The sequence below is a fragment of the Chrysochloris asiatica genome, unplaced genomic scaffold (genome assembly GCF_000296735.1).
Source record: "Chrysochloris asiatica unplaced genomic scaffold, ChrAsi1.0 scaffold00015, whole genome shotgun sequence".
NCBI classification, from domain to species: domain Eukaryota; kingdom Metazoa; phylum Chordata; class Mammalia; order Afrosoricida; family Chrysochloridae; genus Chrysochloris; species Chrysochloris asiatica.
Window position 1 is genome coordinate 17,488,351 of NW_006408533.1, and position 18,328 is coordinate 17,506,678.

The window sequence follows — 18,328 nt, forward strand, 5'->3', positions numbered from 1 at the left end:
TGTAGTACTTAGTGGACTGTACCTAAATGTTACACATTATAAACATTTATTAGTGTTGTATGTATGTTTGTTAATGTTATTAAAAATGAACATAGGTCAAATGTATGAAGAGTAAAGACGCAATAGCTGATTTGGGTGAGGAAATCTAGAAATGTACAAACTGCAGAAGAGAAAGTTTTATTCATTAATTTTAAGAATAAATGTTTTAGAAGTAAGTAGTAAATTTTGTTTTTATTTAGGTAGAGATCTTCTCTTAGCAAGTTGTTCTCAAGACTGCCTGATAAGAATATGGAGACTGTGTATCAAATCGACATCTTTAGAAACTCAAGAAGATGACATTATAAGACTGAAAGAGAACACCTTTACAGTAGAAAGTAAAAGTAAGTAGTAATGAAAATGTTTGATTTAGTGATGATTAGATTTCTTAGCTGGTTCGTATATCTGTTTTACCAAATACTTATTTGAGGGTTAGCTTTTTAGAAATGTCAGATGCCTGCCTAAAACTGATAATAGGAATTTTTCCACTTTTTCTACATGAAGATGAGTCATTTTTCACATTTGAAACTTGATTTTCTAAAGTATTGCTGAAAATAATGTTTAGTTTTCTCTTAGTAAATTAATTTTTTAACTGACTAGAAATTTTCATTTTTGGTATGGGACACCTTATTTTGTACATACCGTTATTTGAAACCCTGTTAACCCTAAATAGACAGAGATGTATAATGTAGATTATCCATAGCTTTGTTGAAGGATATTCATAAGAGACAAACTAAAATCTTACATTTGACTAGTCTATAGATTTCTGATTTTCTTAGTGCCTAGCAACAGAACAATTGCCCTGCATGGTGGGTGCCAGTAGAATGTTGTATTTGTAGGAGATACTTTTGGATGCTTATCTGAATTTTAAAGCTGGCTGGCCCTCAGCAATATTTACTCAGGTATTCTGTTCTTTCTTAGTCTTCTTGATTCTAAAAATCTGTTTAGTTGAAGGTCTGGTAACAGTTTTAAAAGGGAGAAGAATCAAGCAGTACTGTATGGTGGTTATAGCCAAATAAGACATTTTCGTTGATATTTTCATTAATTATTTTGTTTGAAAGGTCAGAATACTGATTTGATTGCCATTATTTGTGGATTTACTTAGTGGTCTTTGAGACTGTTACACTGATACTGAGTGAGGAGAGTAAGGACGCAGGCATGACTCTTTTGCTTATTAATTATAATAGTTGCTATTCCAGGAAGTTAAAAAATAGAATATACTCATTAATATTTGTTTATGACCAAATAACAAAAATGTATCTACATTGACAAATGTTTTTTCTTCTGTAACTTTGAACAATGGGTGAAGTTAATAAAATTTTAGAATTTTTTTTTTTACTGTGGCTGAATCTAAGCTAACATGCTGTTGTTAAGTACTATGGAGTTGGTTCCAACTCATAGGGACCCCACACAGGGTTTCCGAGGCTGCAGATCTTTATGGGAGCAGAAAGCCTGATCTTTCTCCCGTAGAGCGGCTGGTAGTTTTGAACTGCTGACCTTAAGGTTCACAGCCTGATTCATAACCACTACGCTACCAGAGCTCCTCTAAGCTAACATAGTTTGTTTTAATTTTTTTATTTGCTCCCATTTCCATAACTGAGTTGGTTGTTAGAATGCTCTTTTTGGAAGAACTTTTTGGAAATAATACATTCATTGCTTTTGTTGCAGGTATTAAAATAGAATTTGCGGTTACTCTGGAGACTGTACTAGCTGGTCATGAAAACTGGGTAAATGCAGTTCATTGGCAACCTTCATTTTACAAAGGTAGGAAGAGAAGCATACGTGTACTCTTCATTTTAGTTAAACCTCCTATGTAGAATTTTGGGCTGACCACATGAAGTGGAGAATTTTTCATAGGTGTGATAAGGGGAAAAGTAACACTATGAGGTATGCACACCTTAGAAGAATCAGTGATTTGAGATCTAAAGGGCAGCATTTACTCGAAGACAAAGTTCAGAAGAATTAGGAAAGGAAGAATGGAAACTGGAAACACAGGGAGGAAGTAGAATAAGTGATGTTACATTGAGGGGATTGTATTCAGGGAGACGAAATAAAATGTGTATGAAGTATTGAATGTGAAACTGATGATCTGCTTTGTAAACCTTCACCCAATTTACAATAAAACGTTTTAAAAATATAGAATATTTTCAAGTTGACAAAGTTTAGTAGTGTTGGGCTGTTCTTTTAGACACTTGTTGCTAAGTGCTGTTGAGTCAGTTCTGACTCAGAGCGACTTTGTATAGGGTTTCCGAGGAGCGACGGGTGAGCTTGAACCATCGACCTTGCAGTTCAAACCAACTTTGCAGTCCAGTGCATTAACTTGTAGCATTGCACTTATTAGTTTAGTTGAAAATCACATTCTTAAATTAAAGAAAGTGTATGATCTGGACCATGATGCTAAAATGACCATACCCCATTGATGTTTTCTCTTAACAGTTTTCTCGTAATCCTTATGGAGTTTAAGAATCACAGGATCCTTTTCTGTTGATAGTGCTGGGCTCTGTTTTTGTTAAAAATCAAGACTCTCTTTTTCTCTTCTTTCTTTTGTTCTTTATTACCATTTTGAAGTGAGGGTTCTGTACAGACATGACCTGGTGCTTGTAGCATAGAGTCGAGCAAGGCATAGCCTCACATTCTTCTCTCCAGGAAAAAAAAAAAAGTTAATAGTAGTAGTGATAAGTCAGGTCACAACCATTTAGTTCATTCTCATATAGTTGCTGCAATTTAAAAAAAAAAAAAGAAAGAAATACAGATTTGAGAACCCCTTGTGTATCCTGATCCCATTTCCCTCTGTCCTTCTCTATAGTTCTAATTCAGTGAATAACCTTCCCATGCATGTTGTCATGCTTTTAATACTAATTTATATAACCATACCTATCATCTTATTTCATAGCTATTAAGGAATCCTGGTGTGGTGCTGTAGGATAAGCACTGGATTGCTAACAGGGAGGTCTGCAATTGAGAATGACAAGCTAATCCTCGGAAACCCTATATACAAGGTTGCTATGAGTTGGAACCAACTGGCGGCCACACAATAACATCATAGCTATTAAAGTTGATATCAACAGTTACAAGATGTATCCATGTTGATACATGTTGTTAAGTGCCATTGAGGAACCTTTTGGTTAGCAATTCAGTGTGTATTCTGCAGTGCCACACCAGGTCTCTGTCTCTATGTGTAGCTGTAGTTTATTTAATTTTATTGCAGTATAACACTCCGTTGTCTGATTAAACCATGACCTTTTTAATGTGTTCCTCTAATGGGAGACATTTATAAGTTTTCCAAATTTTTGCTGTGACAAAATTGTTGTAATGGACCAGTCTTGCAGTACTTTTAGTGGTGGTAGTGGTCGTTTTTCTGATAATTACAAGAATGATTCTAGTTGATCATCTCATTGGAAAGCATTTGTTTTTATTCCAAAGATGGTGTTCTACAACACCCAATGAGACTGCTGTCTGCCTCAATGGATAAAACTATGATTCTCTGGGCTCCAGATGAAGAATCAGGAGTCTGGCTAGAACAGGTAAACATGTGTCTGTTTGTTTAAGGAATGGAAAATTGTGTTTAGCAACTGAATATTTAAACCTCAAGTCTGTTTTCCTCTACCTGCAAATTTTCACTCTTGTGTGTTATATGATTATAACTTAAACACCTCTGGAATCAAATGGCTCTTCCCCTAAGAGCATTGTGGACTGCTGATTAAACATTTCTTTGTGTCTTTTTGTACAGGTTCGAGTAGGTGAAGTTGGTGGGAATACATTGGGGTTTTATGATTGCCAGTTTAATGAAGATGGCTCCCAGATCATTGCGCATGCTTTTCACGGAGCACTGCACCTTTGGAAGCAGAATGCAACTAACCTAGTAAGGCATTTTAAAATGAGGCTGTGAATCCTAATGAAACATAGCTGAAAACCAGTGTTTTTTATGTAGAACATTCTTTAGAAACACAGTAGAAGCATTGAGTTCAAGCACTTGTTTCTGTAGGCATTATCCTCTAATTATACTAGTTAAGACACTCATGTTTTTCTAACATGTTTCTGCAGCATTGTTGAGATCCTAAAATCTGCACCTAGTTAAATCTTCTACATAAGTGTAACGTGCTTTGGTTTGATTCCTGGCCCGACACCTTATACTCACCTGGCACCCATCTTCTCATTGGAAGCCTGCTTGTTGCTATGATGCTAACAGGTTTCAGTGGAGCTTCCAGACTAAGATGGACTAGGAAGAAGGCCTGCAGAACTACTTCTGAAAATCAGCCATGGAAATCCTTTGGATCACAACAGTCTACGGGACTGGGCAACATTTCATGCGGTTGTACCTTTGCGTCTCTGTCAATTGGGAGCTTTTGAAGAGCATCTAAGAGCAACCAAGAGCAACCGCTCTCTTATGCTGCATCAGTTTTTTGATGGATGTTTTCTGAGAATGTCTAGCTTCCCTGTCTTAAAGACTATCAATTCAATATTTTCTTCTTAGACTCTCCTAAGTGCTCACTTGTTGTTGTTGTTGTTAGGTGCCATCGAGTCAGTAAGTGCTCTAGAGAATGTTGTTAAATGAAGAAGTAATAAAAGGGCATTAGGATCACCTGTTATTTTGTAGTGGACTACATTGATGTTCTCAAGGGCTGTTGATTGGTGTCAATCTAAAGGACTTTACAGATTTGGGGCTCTTTTATTTCTCACATCTTTTTTGTCTCTTCTCAAAAAAGGTAATCTGTCTTCTTATGGTCATGAACTGTCTCTCAGCAGTATTCCTTCTCTTACTCATCAGTTTTTTGGGTTTAGGGAAATTGTTGCTGTTAGGTGCTGTTGAGTTGGTTTAGAATCATAGCAACTCTATATACAACAGAACGAAACACTGTCCAGGTCTGGGCCATCGTCACAGTTGTCATTACACTTAAGCCCATTGCTGCTGCCCCTGTGTCACTCCATCTCATTGGGGATCTTCTTTTCTGGTGATTATTTACTTTACCAAGAATGATATCCTTCTCCAGGGACTGGTCCCTATTGATCGCATGTGATAAGTATGAGAGATGAAATTTCACCATCCTGGCTTCTAAGGAGCAATTTGGCTATACTTCTCCCAACACAGAATTGTTTGCTTTTCTGGGAGTGCATGTATTGTGCACGTATGCAAGTATTCTTCTCCAACAATGTAATTCAAATTCAGCGTTTGTTTCTGGTCTTCCTTATTTATTGTCCAACTTTCACCTGTGGGAATATAGTGACTGAGTTTATGGACCCTGGAGCCAGACAGTAAGGATTCAGATTCTAGTTCCACCACTTAATGGCTATTTGGACATTATTTAATCTTTGTCTCTGGTTCCTCACCTCCTAAAAATAGGGATAATAATAGGACCTATAAATAGGGTTTTATGAGATTAAATGAATGAGTATCTGTGAAGTTTGTAAAAGAGGTTTTGACAAATACTGGATGCATGTAAGTATATTTTAAATAAATTAAAGGAACAAGCTCATTATGGAAATATGAGTAGACTCTGAATGTGTATCTGATGCTTCCTCTATAAAAAAAAAAATCCACAGATTTGTACAACCTTTGCTTTGTGAGTTTTGTAGCAGTGTGTCTGTTCATGTATTCTGACCTCTCAGTACCTGAGGTGATTTACTGTTTTCCTTGTGAGCGTTAGGATGGTTTTCATTGTTAACTAAACCACTGAATCATCAGCTGTGACACTTGCACAGTTCGATATTGTCTCAATTTAATTTCAGACTTAGCTCAGAGCCCTTTTGAGGTGTATTTCACCTTGTCTCTGAGGGCCTCCATAGAAAACAGCACCAGGTAGGTAAGGAGCAACTCAAAGCAAATGGCAGAGTCTCACTGTCCTGGTGCTTATCATTTTTAAAATAAATTATAAATAATATATAAAACTAAACATTTGCCATTTCAACAATTTGACATGTTTATCCTGTTGTATAGTCATCACTACTATCCATTTTTGTGCTTTTAACTTGAGTTCATATTTATGATGTTGTTGTTAAGTGCTGATGAGTCAGTTCTGACTCATAGTGACCCTGTATTGGGTTTCCAAGGAGTGACTGATGAGTTTGAACTGCTGACGTTGCCATTCAAACCAACCTTGTTTATCCTTCAGTGCCACACCAGGATATTCTTTACCAAATATACTATGTCTTAGTTGTGCTAATGTACTGGACTGCTGACCTCAAGATTGGTAGTTCAAACCTTTCATCCACCCTTGCGAAACATTCTACAGGGTGCTATGAGTCGGAACAAACTCGACAACACAACGAGATGTGCAAATAAACACTGCCCTTTATATTGCTATTTTGGAAAACGACTATTAGTCCAAAATTTTTGCTCATTACGTCAATCTTTTTTGAAACTTCTATTAGTTCTAACTTTTAGAATCAGTTCTTGTTTCACAGAGGAAATTAATAGCATTTCTTTTCAAATCCTTTTTCTTTTTGCCAGAAAATAGTATAGCTTAGCTTAATCACTGAATGTATTCATCAGCCTTGGCTTTGAAAGGTCTTTTGGCTATTTATGCACATTTAATTCTCCTCTAAAGATCAAGTTTTTCCATCCCTTGAAGTTATTCAAAAGAAGGCTTTGTGGACCAGGCGCCTGACCTTTTTTTGTCATTATTTGGTTACATGGTAACTGCTGTCTCCTTGGTCTGTGGATCAGCTCAGTTTGTCCCATCTCTCTGCCCTCTACATGGACATCTCCTTTTACTTCTACAGAAGGTCATCAGGTACACACTCAGGATGCTTTGACTCATTCCGTACGATACTCTATTGTATTCAGCTTAGTAGACTCTAATACCTAGTATGTGCCAACATAGTTCTGCAGGTTTCCCAAATCTGAACTCACACTCACAATCCTCCTACTAATACTGAGGTCAGTGCCATGACTGTCTCTGTTTTATCCAAGTGGTCACTGAGGCACAACTAGGGTATGCAGTAGCAGGCTCTAGGGGGCATTCAATCATGTTGAAAGAGGGAAGTTTCCCAAGTTTCCTAAATATATTTGAATGTTCAGGTTCTAATATCCTGATGGGAAAATAGATTCTATCATTTTATGACCCCGATATTTTAGATCCCATACTTAACTTTTTATCCTTGGTAGGGGACTTGGGTCTTTTCCATTATCAAACATGAGTGTTTTTTGTTTTTTTTAGTGGTATTGGTCTTTGATAAATGATCAGTGCCATGAACTCTTGTCATTGCAGAAAGAGTGGACTCCAGAGATTGTCATTTCAGGACACTTTGATGGTGTCCAAGACCTAATGTGGGACCCAGAAGGAGAATTTATCATCACAGTTGGAACTGACCAGACAACACGACTTTTTGCTCCATGGAAGAGAAAAGACCAATCACAGGTAAATCATCTTCCTATTTAACTGATTCATGTTCAAAAACAATGGTGCATTGTTGTTAATCATAAAACCCATTGCTGTGGAGTCCCTTCTGACTCACAGTGGCCCTTAGGTAGACTAGAGCTGCCCCTCATAGTTCCCAGTGCTGTAGTGGTTACAGACGCTGACTGCCATTCTTTCGCCTGTGGAGCTGCTGGTGGGTTTGAATCACTGGTGTTTTGTTTAGCAGCTGAGCACTTTACTACTGTGCCACCAGGTAACCTTTGGTAACCATTGTTGTTGTTGTTAAGTGCCGTCAAGTCGGTACCAACCCATAGTGACCCTGTATAGGGTTTCCAAGGAGCAGATGGTGAGCTTGAACTTCCAACCTTGCAGTTCAAACGGCTTTGCAGTCTGGTGCATTAACCCACAGCGCCACACCAGGACTAACCATTAGGAAAATGCAAATTGAAGCCTTGATGAGATACTTCCACACACCTTTTAGTCACAGTAACTAAAGTTCAAAGAAACAAAACAGTAGTAAGTGCTGTTAGGGATGCAGAGCGACTGGGGTTTGCACACACTGTTGTTATTAAGTGCTGTCAAGTCGTTTCCAACTCATAGCAACCCTGTGTGGGGTTTCCAAGGCTGTAAATCTTTACAGGAGAAAAATCGGCATCTTTCTTCTGCAAAGCAACTGGTAGATTCCAATTGCTGACCTTGTGGTTAGCCGCCCAGCTCAGAATCCACTACACTACCAGGGCTCTAGTACTGGTATATTGACTTTGTAAAAATTGATCCATTTGTTTATTACTTAGTACATTTAACATCAGTTAAAAAAAATAAATTTTTAAAAAAGTTCACTAAGGTAAACTAATTTTTATATACTAGCATCCTTAATGTAAGGGCAAGAATCTTAATTAAAATGAAATTAAGGAGATTTACTGTCTTTTGACTGTTATTTTTGTCAACCTACTAGTTGTGCCATTGAATGGTAAGTGGGGTAAAACACACATGGAATCTGTATTTCTTACCACTGCATGTGAATCTACAGTTTTCTCAAATAAGAAGTTCAGTTAAATCAAGGTAAGGACAACATTCTTAAACCACAAGTACAACTGGATTTTCCTTCTTTTTTATTCCAGTTTCCCATTCATAAATACAAGAGAACCTCATTACTGAACTCTGCCACTTGAAACTTGTAAATTGAATAGCTTTAGATACACTTTTCATAAATTTCTTATTCATACTCTTGCTACTTATAATTCAGAAATCAAATAGTTTTGCATAATGTAGTTTCTCTTACTCTTAATTTACTTTTCAAACCAAATAGAATTTGAAAGTGAGAGGTAGTTTAGCATAAAGGATGTAAGTGTGACCTCTGAAACCAGTCATTTCTTAGCTCTGCCATTTAGCATCTGTGGGACCTGATTCAGTCTCCATATCAGTGAAATGGAAATGTTATGGGATTGAATGAGATAATGCATGGAAGCACATAAACAATGTCTGGTTCATAAAGGGCACTCAAATGTTGTTATCCAAAGATGTTAAGAACATAGTTTTGACTTTATGTAGAAATTGAAATGTCATAACAGATTTATTCCTAATAATCTTAATTTCTAACAGTCTATTTATGTTGATATTATCATCTGTCCTGGAGCCTAAGCTGTACTTAATGGTAAAAAAAAAAAAAAATTTTTTTTAATATATTTAGCTGCAGTTTTACTATATTTTAAAGAAAAATATATAAAAACCAGAATTGAATGAAGAAAAATTTTTACTCACACTTTTACTACACAAGGATAATTTCATTAATATTTAAGGTTATTTCTTTATATTTAATAAAAAATACTTATTCAGTATTACCACCTCTTAAAACAATGTTTCTCCTAATTTTCAATTCCTTATTTCTGTGTATCTCTCCAGTTCAAATGTAATCATACATTGACAGAGAACTTCTAGAGGTTCAAGCCGGATTCACTAAACATTTTCTGTTAAGGGCCAAATAGTAACTATTTTAGAGTTTGCTGGTATAGAGGGAAAATCAAGACTATGATGTAGAAAGATACATCTATAACAAGAAAGAATACAAATTTTGCCAAAATTTATATTGATAAAATCCAAACATAATAATCATAATTAAACAATTATTTTTTTATACAAGCCCACTAATTAGAGGAATGAATTAATCTTCTTTAGAGTTCGGCATGAGTGTTCCCTATCATCGTAATCCCACCATTTGTCTTTCGGTTTGTTGTACTGTGGAGCCTTGTGTGTTGCTGTGATTCTGGAAGCTATTTGCCACAGGTATTTTAAATACCAGCAGGGTCACCTACGGTGGATAGGTTTCAGCTGAGCTTCCAGATGAAGCGAGACTAGGAAGGAGAGACAGACTACTTGTGAATATGTTGTCACAGAAAACGTAGTGGAACACTGTCAGCACCAGAATATTGAATACTGAAACATGATGATGAAGAGCACCAGAATATTGTCAGACATAGTGGGAAAAATGAGCCCCTCAGGTTGGAAGGCACTCAAAATACTATTGGAGAAGAGCTGTGTCCTCAAAGTAAGAGTTGACTGTGATGATGCAAAGGGAGTAAAGTCTTCAGGATCTTCATTTGCTGATGGAGCACAACTCAAAATGAAGAGAAACAGTTGTAAACATCCATTAATAATTGGAATGTGGGATGTAAGAAGTGTGAATGTAGGAAAATTGGAAATTGTCAAAAATGAAATGGAACGCATAAACATCGATATCTTAGGCAGTAGTGAGCTGAAATGGACTGGTAATTGCCATAGTGAATCTTGACAGTCACGTGGTTTACTTTGAAGAGGAATGGCTTTGTGTCCATCATCATAAAGAACATATCAAGATCTGTCTTGAAATACAATGCATTCTGTGATGGCATAATATCCATATGCCTACAAGGAAGACCAGTTAATACCACTATTTTTTTTAATTTGCACACAAACCACTAAAGTCAGTGATGATGAAATTGAAGAATTCTACCAATTTCTTTAGTCTGAAATTGATCAAACATGCAATCAAGATATATTGATAATTACTGGTGTTTGGAATGCAAAGGATGGAAACAAAGAGGAAGGATCAGTGGTCGGAAAATATTGTCTTGGCGATAGAAATGATGCTGGAGATCCCATGACAGAACTTTGCAAGACCAATGACTTCTTCATTACAAATACCTTTTATAAACAACATTAAAAGACCTCACCAGAAGGAATGCACAGAAATCAAATTGACTACATCTGTGGAAAGAGATGGTGGAAAAGTTCCATATCAGCAGCCAAAACAAGGCCCAGGGATAAACTGTGAAACAGATCATCAATAACTCATGAGAGCCAAAATATGATCTTGTACATATCCCATCTGAATTTAGAGACCATCTCAAGAACAGACTTGATACATTAGACACTAAAGATCAAAGACCACAAGAGTTGTGGGGTGACATGAAGAACATTATACAGGAAGAAAGCTAAAAGTCATTAAGAAGACAAGAAAGAAGGAAAAGACCAGAATGCATGTCTGAAACTTATTCTCCAGCATGCTCAAGCAAATGGAAGAAATAAGGACATAAAAGAGCTGAACAGAAAATTTCAAAGGTCAGCTCGAGAAAACAAAGTCAAATATTATAAGGAAATGTGCAAAGACCTGGAGTTTGAAAACCAAAAAAAGGAAGAACATGCTCAGCATTTCTGAAGCTGAGGGAACTGTAGAAAAAATTCAAACCTTGAGTTTCAGTATTACTTTGTGGGCAAAATGTTGGATGATGCAGATAGCATCAAAAGACGATGGAAGGAATACACAGAGTCACTATACCAAAAAAGAAATGGTCGATGTTCAACCATTTCAAGAGGTAGCATATGACTCAGATCCAGTGGTACTGAAGAAAGAAATCCAAGGTGCGCTGAAGGCATTGGCAAAGAACAAGGCAATGGGAATAGATGGGGACTACAAATTGAAATCTTTCAACAAACATGCATCCTGGAGGCACTCACTCATCTATGCCAAGAAATTTGGAAGACAGCTGGTTGGAAGGGATCCATATTTATGTCCATTCCAAAAAAGGTGACCCAACGGAATGCAGAACTCATTGGGTAGTATAATTAATGTCACATGCAAGTAAAATCTTGATAAAGATAATTTAAAAACCGACGTAATGGCACCTAACAAAAACAATCATCAAAATCAGAATAATGCTCTGGATTGGAAGGTTGGTTTGAACCACAATGTTGGAACCAACTTGGTGGCACTTAGCAACAACGCCATCACCATCCATTATAAATATTACCTTATTAATGCTGTGTAGTGGTTATAAATTGGGCTGCGAATTGCAAGGTCAGCAGTTCTAAACTACCAGCTGTTTCATGGGAGAAAGATGAGGCTTTCTGCTCCTGTCAACATTTACAGCCTCGGAAACCCTGTACAGGGTCGCTACAAGTCGGAACCGACTCCACGGCACATAACAACAACAACAATGGTGATTTGCAGTGAGACTTTACATATTGTAATTTTGAAAATGACTAACTCAGGTAAACCAAACAAAAAAACCAGCAAACCAAACTTACTGCCATGGAGTTGATTCCATCTCACAAGATTTTCTAGACTACAAATCTTAACAGGGCATTCAGCCTCATCTTTCTCCTACAGAGGTCCCGGTAGGTTTAACTGCTGACCTTGCGGTTGGCAACCCAATGCCCACAGCACCACCAGGACTCCTGAGGTTCTGCCAGATAACGGTCAATCAATACACATGATTTTGATTAAGCATTTAATTGCTTAGAAGGCAAATGACATGGAGTGGTTTTGTAGCTCTTGATGATTTGACATGTTGCCAGTATGTCTTTGTGGTGGTGATAGTGGTTGTGTGCTATTTCTGAGACTAAATCTTTACAGGTACAAGCAGAAAGCCTCATCTTTGTCCAGTAGAGAATTGCTGATCCTGCAGTTTGCAGCCCAATTTGTAACCCACTAGGCTGCCAGGGCTCTTCCTAGTCAGGTTTGTTTTTGAGTGCCGTCGACTTGGTTTCAACTCATAATGGCCCTGTCTAGGATTTTTAAGGAGAAGCTGGTGGATTTGAACAACCAACCTTGTGGTTAAGCAATCCTGCACTTATCCTACAGGACTATTCATAATCCTTTGGGGGTGGGGGTGGGGGGAAACCTGATAGATCGAACTTCACCAAAAACCTTTGCTCTTTCAAAGATATTTTTAGAATGAAAAGACAGGTCACAAGTCAAATCTGAAGGAAATATCTACAAAGTTTACAAGGCTGCAAAAAGTTTATGGGCACTATTTTGTTCTATCATACATAGGGTTGCTGTGAGTCAAAACCCACTCAACAGCACCTAACAACAACACTCCAGGTCCCTGGGTGGCACAAACGGTTTTACAAATGGTTTGACTACTGACCTAAAGGTTGATGGTTTGTATTTCTTCCACAGCAGACAACAGACATGGAGCCTTGGTGGCAATGACTGACGTGCTCCATTGCTCATGGAAGGGATGACAGTTCAAACCCAGCAGCTACTCTGGGAGAATGACCTGGTGATGTGCTCCTGTGAAGATGCTTGGGACCCTATGAGGCAGTTCTACTCTGTCCTGTAGTGTTTACTATCAACCAGCAGCACACAGGCATATGAATTACATATTCGTTCCTATGTTGCCATTATATGCTGACCTCAGGTGTATTGAGCAGTTCAAGCTTTCTACTGCTCTGTACAAGCACATGCCCAGATATGAGTGTGAAAGCACTGCAAGTATGGATTTTGAAGTTACAAATAATTATTAGTGACCAAGTGAATTCATCAACTTGGAAGATGGAAATGACAAAGATCAGCAGTATATATCTACCATAATTCATCTAGCCATTCCATTTATAGGTATTGATCCAAGTGCTGTAGGATCAGCACTGGACTGCGAACCACAAAGTTGGCAGTTCAAACCCAACAACTGCTCCTTGGAAACCGCATAAAGGGTCTCTGTGAGTCAGAACTGACTCAAAGGCACTTATCTACAATAACATTCAAGTGAAGAGACTGTGGTGGCTCCATATGATAAGCACTGGACTGCAAACCCACGGTTCGAGCCCAACTGCTCCTCCCTGGGATAAAGATGAGACTTTCGGCTCCTAAGTGACCTATACAGGGTCACTATGGGTCAGAACCAACTCAAGGCACTTAACAACAACTACGTCCAATAGAAATGGAAGTCTATATCCATGCAAAGATTTGCTCATAACAGCTTTATTGGTAAAAGCCAAAAATGAAACCGTAAATGTCCATGAGTAGGTGACTGGAAAACCAGTGTGGCATAACTGTCTCAGGGAAGACCAGTGAGCAGTACAAAGGAGGGATCTGTTTATGGGACACAGACGAATCTTCCTTGTGGTCAAGTTTCCATGGCAAATGCAGTAAATAATTTTTAGTGTACTGTTTTGCTTGTTGAAAAGAATTTGGCTTTTGAAATGTGTTTTTGTTTTTTAATTCTGTTTCAATGCCCAGGTGACTTGGCATGAAATTGCAAGGCCTCAGATACATGGATATGACCTGAAATGTTTAGCCATGATTAACCGGTTCCAATTTGTATCTGGTGCTGATGAAAAAGTTCTTCGAGTTTTTTCTGCTCCTCGGAATTTTGTGGAAAATTTTTGTGCCATTACAGGCCAATCACTGAATCATATACTTTGTAATGTGAGTATGTTGTAATTAAATCTAGTCTGTTCATTTAAACTTTAAAAATTTGACTATGTGCTGTAAGTGCAGTGTATGGGCAGAAAGGAAGTCAAATAGTTAATTATTTGCTTCACGAACTTTTGTGTATACTGTTGACATTTAGTGATTTAATTGTTAAAACCAGGAATTTTGTATAACAAATCATCCCAAGGTTCTGTAAAGCATCATTAAAATTTTAATTAAGATATGAATGTATCAGTCGACATGAGTTGCTGTTTCTATACCTAAGATAAACAGAATATAAAAGTTGGGTCTGTTTTCATGGAGATTACCATCTTGCTGTAGAGTAATTAATTACCTGTAATTATTATATGAGTTCAGTTGATTGCTAAATTTTTGTAGTGCCAAGCTAAATTTCATAGAGGAAGAAGTCACTACTGGAGTAATGAGAAAATGTTTAAGAAGGATAAGTGCTTTTTTTTTTTTCAAATGTTTATACCCCTTTCCTTAAAAGAATTAAACTTCTTATAAAAATGTATTGAATATAAACAATATACATTAAGTGACAAGTTTTGAAAGAAGGAAAAATAGGAAGATGGTTATGAAACATATATGTGAGCATCATATGGTCCTATTCTTCACATAGAGATGGATCACATATTTAATTCTGAACTTTGCTTTTAATAGGCAGAAGAAGAGAAAGAGCACTTGGGGGTCAAGAGCTGTTGGGGTGTGTGATAGTTAGGGCTTTGGGTAAACTCGACTGGGCCAGGATTCCCAGTAGTTTAGCAGTTGAGATATTCTTCCCATGGTGAAATCTAATACAGCGTAGTTAACTTTATGATGATTGGCTATGAGCTGCCAATCAATTGGAATGATGTTTCCTTGGGTGTTTTGCCTGTTACCAGTATAAAGGACATGCAGGAAAAGCTTGCTCTTTTCCACTGGGGACCTGGACCTGGAACTATACAATTGTGAGCCATTTCCTTGATATAAACTTGTTTTTTGTTTTTTTTTTTTTCTCTCTCTATCTATCTATATATATATGTGTGTGTGTGTGTATATATATATTTCACTGGTTTTGCTTTTCAAGACAGCCCAGGGCAAGATAGGGTGCTAGTTCAAAGGGAAGCGTGTATAGAGACAGGAAGAGAGTATGACGGGACGTCAGATGGCTAAGGACCCTGGGAGATGGGCATAGTTCACACTGGGATTTATAATTCCTAAACAAAGAAATTGATGATGGAAAGCATTTTTGAATGACAGGAATTAGCTGGGGGCAGTATGAATTTGCCTGTCAGTGTTTCTTACTGTGATGGCTTTCGTGTTACCATGATGCTGAAAAGTGTTTTGAATGCCGGCAGGGTCGCTCATGGTAGATAGGCTTCCACTGAGCTCCAGACTAATACAGACTAGGAAGATGGAAAGGCAGACTTCCGAATGTTTAGCCACTGAACACTCTCAGATAATACAAGAATAGTTACAGTGACCTACTGTACTAGGCAAATCTGCTGCACAAGACCTCTTTAAAGTGTTCAAGAGCAAAAATGTCAGTTTGAGGACTAAGGTGCGCCTGACCCAAATCATGGTATTTTCAGTAGCCTCATATGTATGTGAAAGTTTTACAATCAATTAGAAAGACAGTAGAAGAGTTGATGCATTTGAGTTATGGTATTGGAGAAGGATATTAAAAGTACCACAGACTTCCAGAAAACAAACAAATCTGTGTTGGAAGAACATTCCTTAAAAGTCAAGATGACCAGACTTTGTCTCTCATACTTAAGACATTTTATCAGAATAACATGCTTGGTAAAGTGGAGGTTCAGAGAGAAAGAGGGAGTCCCCCACAACAAGATGAATTGGCACAGTGGCAGCAAAAATGGGCTCAAATATAGTGGTGATTGTGAGGTTGGCATAGGACTGGGCAGTGTTTTCGTTTTGCTGTGCAGTAGGTCACTATGAATTAGAACTGAGTCTATGGCACCTAACAAGAAGGACAGGATGAATTTGAGCACATAGACTCTGAAGTAGCACCAGCCTATCTAGGTAAGACTGGAAACTAAGTGGTGATTTGAGAGTAATTTGAAATGAAACAAACTAAATATCCTGGAGTCGATACTGAGCAGCTAGCACGTCAGGCTTTCTTGATTATGTGAAGAGGATCTAAGACTCTTTTGCTTCTGTCTTCTAATAGTGGACTCTGAGAATGAGACCAACACAGAGGTCTGGATTGTGTGATTTTATGTTGTGGCTGTGGGGTGCCGTCAAGTCTGTTTTCAACTCACAGTGATCCCATGTAACAGAGTAGAACTCCCCAATAAGATTTTCTAGGCAATGGGTAGGTTCCAACCACCACTGCCATACCACAGTTCCTTGCCCACTACTATATAGCCAGGTATATGGGAGTGAAGAAGCAGTTAATTTCAGAATCTCTCAGTTCTAGGGATTGAAATATGGTTTTAGGATTACATAGGAGGCTTACATTCACAGGTATATACTTACTACATTCTGTGTACTAAAATACAGGAATCCTATAGGCTGGAAAGCCTCTTGCTGTATTTTAGGTTTTGCTCCCATACTTAGTATAGGGGTAGATATGTAGGACTGCTACTTAACTTTAAAGTAAACATCCTGGGTAGCTGTTGTTGATGGTAGTCTGCATTCTCCTTGTTTATCTCTAGTACTAGTTCAGAAATTTAAGTTAGTATTTATATATATATGACAGTTTTGATATAAGTAGAGCGTGTCAGCAAATTATCAGTATTACTGCTTCAAATGAAATGTGTGTTAAAAGTTATTCAAATGCATTCTGGTTCTTTCTGGGAAATATTTACTTGCATGAGCATTGTAGGGGATGTGTCTGTGAAGCCCTCTTGGGAGTGGAACTCTGAGCCTTCCATTTCCAGCTCTTTTTGTCCAAAGTGAGCTCATTACAGACCTTGTCAGACAGTGGAATCCATTCAGCTCTTGTTGTTCTTTGAGCTCATGGATGTAAGGATGCCTGACTTGGTGGGTTGGTAAGGTTTCAGCATTAGGTGAGGCCTGTCTTTTGGAGAATGATTGCTTAGCATTGAATCTGTTGGTTCAGGAAGTGAAAGGCTGGACAGACATCACATCAGCACCAGGTAGTCTTTAAACTTTGTCATTTATTAGCACAAATTTTATAGTGCTCTTAGCTTTTAAAACTTAACCTTTTTATTCCAGCAAGATGGTGATCTCCCAGAAGGAGCTGCTGTCCCTGCTTTGGGATTATCAAATAAAGCTGTATTTCAGGGTAAGTCTTTAATCTCCAAAAATCATGGAAATTGATGTTGTTATTGATGACTGACGAGTTGGTTCTGACTCAAGCAACCCTGTATAGGGTTTCTAAGGAGTGAGTTTGAAGCCACTGCCAGCCTTGAGGTCCAGTGCATTACCTACCTTAACAGTACCACGCCAGTCCAGTACCCTACACCACTGCCCCAGGACTCCATAGCAACACTGTTGTTATTAAATGCCATCGAATCAGTTCTGACTCAGAGAGACCCTGAATAGGGTTTCCGAGGAGTGGCTGTTGAGTTTGAACCTTTGACCTTATGGTTCAAACTGATGTTGCAGTCCCATACATTATTCTACAGCACCACATCAGGATTCCTAGTGACATATACAGTAAACAGTATCACCTGTGAGTACTATGCTCCCTTAAATTATCAAATTCGTGAGACCAAACAGTCAAAACTTTCCCTAAAACAAATGACCAGAAGCGTGACACAAAACAAACAAAATGGAAATAATGATTATGTTGACACATTGTGGAAAATGTAACCAATGCCATGGAAAAATGTGTATGAAACTTGTTACGTGGGAATCTAATATGCTATTTAAGCTTTCACCTAAAACACAGTTTTTTTCAGCTTTTATTGTGAATTGATTGACAGTTTATATCGGAGAGCATCAGCTTTGCACCCATACTATCATTTTGTTTCACTGCAGTGATTGCAGTCCCCTCCATGCATCATCATTTAACAATATTTACTTGTATTCCCTTTGTTTGTTTGTTTTATTGATGTACATACACAAAAACATTCAGGAATATATAATCATTTAAACAACCAAAGGGTACATTGTGCAAACCTGCCTCCTAGTCATCAGCACACAGCCTTTCTCTTCCTATGAGTCTAGAGTCCTCAGCAGCTCTATCTCTCTGTGCCATCACCTCTGCCTCCATCTCTGGTGTCACTGCTTCTCTGCTAACACACAACTGTTTTCAAATAAAAATACAAAT

The 18,328-nt window shown here is 37.8% G+C and overlaps 1 protein-coding gene across 4 annotated transcripts in view; it reads left to right on the forward strand.

Moving 5' to 3' along the window:
* ELP2 (elongator acetyltransferase complex subunit 2) overlaps window positions 1-18,328 on the forward strand; it is a 55,543-nt gene that overhangs the window by 21,720 nt on the left and 15,495 nt on the right. For 3 of the 4 annotated variants that reach the window (XM_006835075.1, XM_006835076.1, XM_006835077.1), the window contains 7 exons: window positions 240-380; window positions 1,705-1,800; window positions 3,460-3,560; window positions 3,767-3,898; window positions 7,245-7,394; window positions 13,894-14,082; window positions 17,269-17,338. In XM_006835075.1, the coding sequence (XP_006835138.1) occupies window positions 240-380; window positions 1,705-1,800; window positions 3,460-3,560; window positions 3,767-3,898; window positions 7,245-7,394; window positions 13,894-14,082; window positions 17,269-17,338 (879 nt within the window). The remainder of the gene's footprint in view (window positions 1-239; window positions 381-1,704; window positions 1,801-3,459; window positions 3,561-3,766; window positions 3,899-7,244; window positions 7,395-13,893; window positions 14,083-17,268; window positions 17,339-18,328) is intronic. The other variant, XM_006835078.1, reaches the window with a different exon arrangement.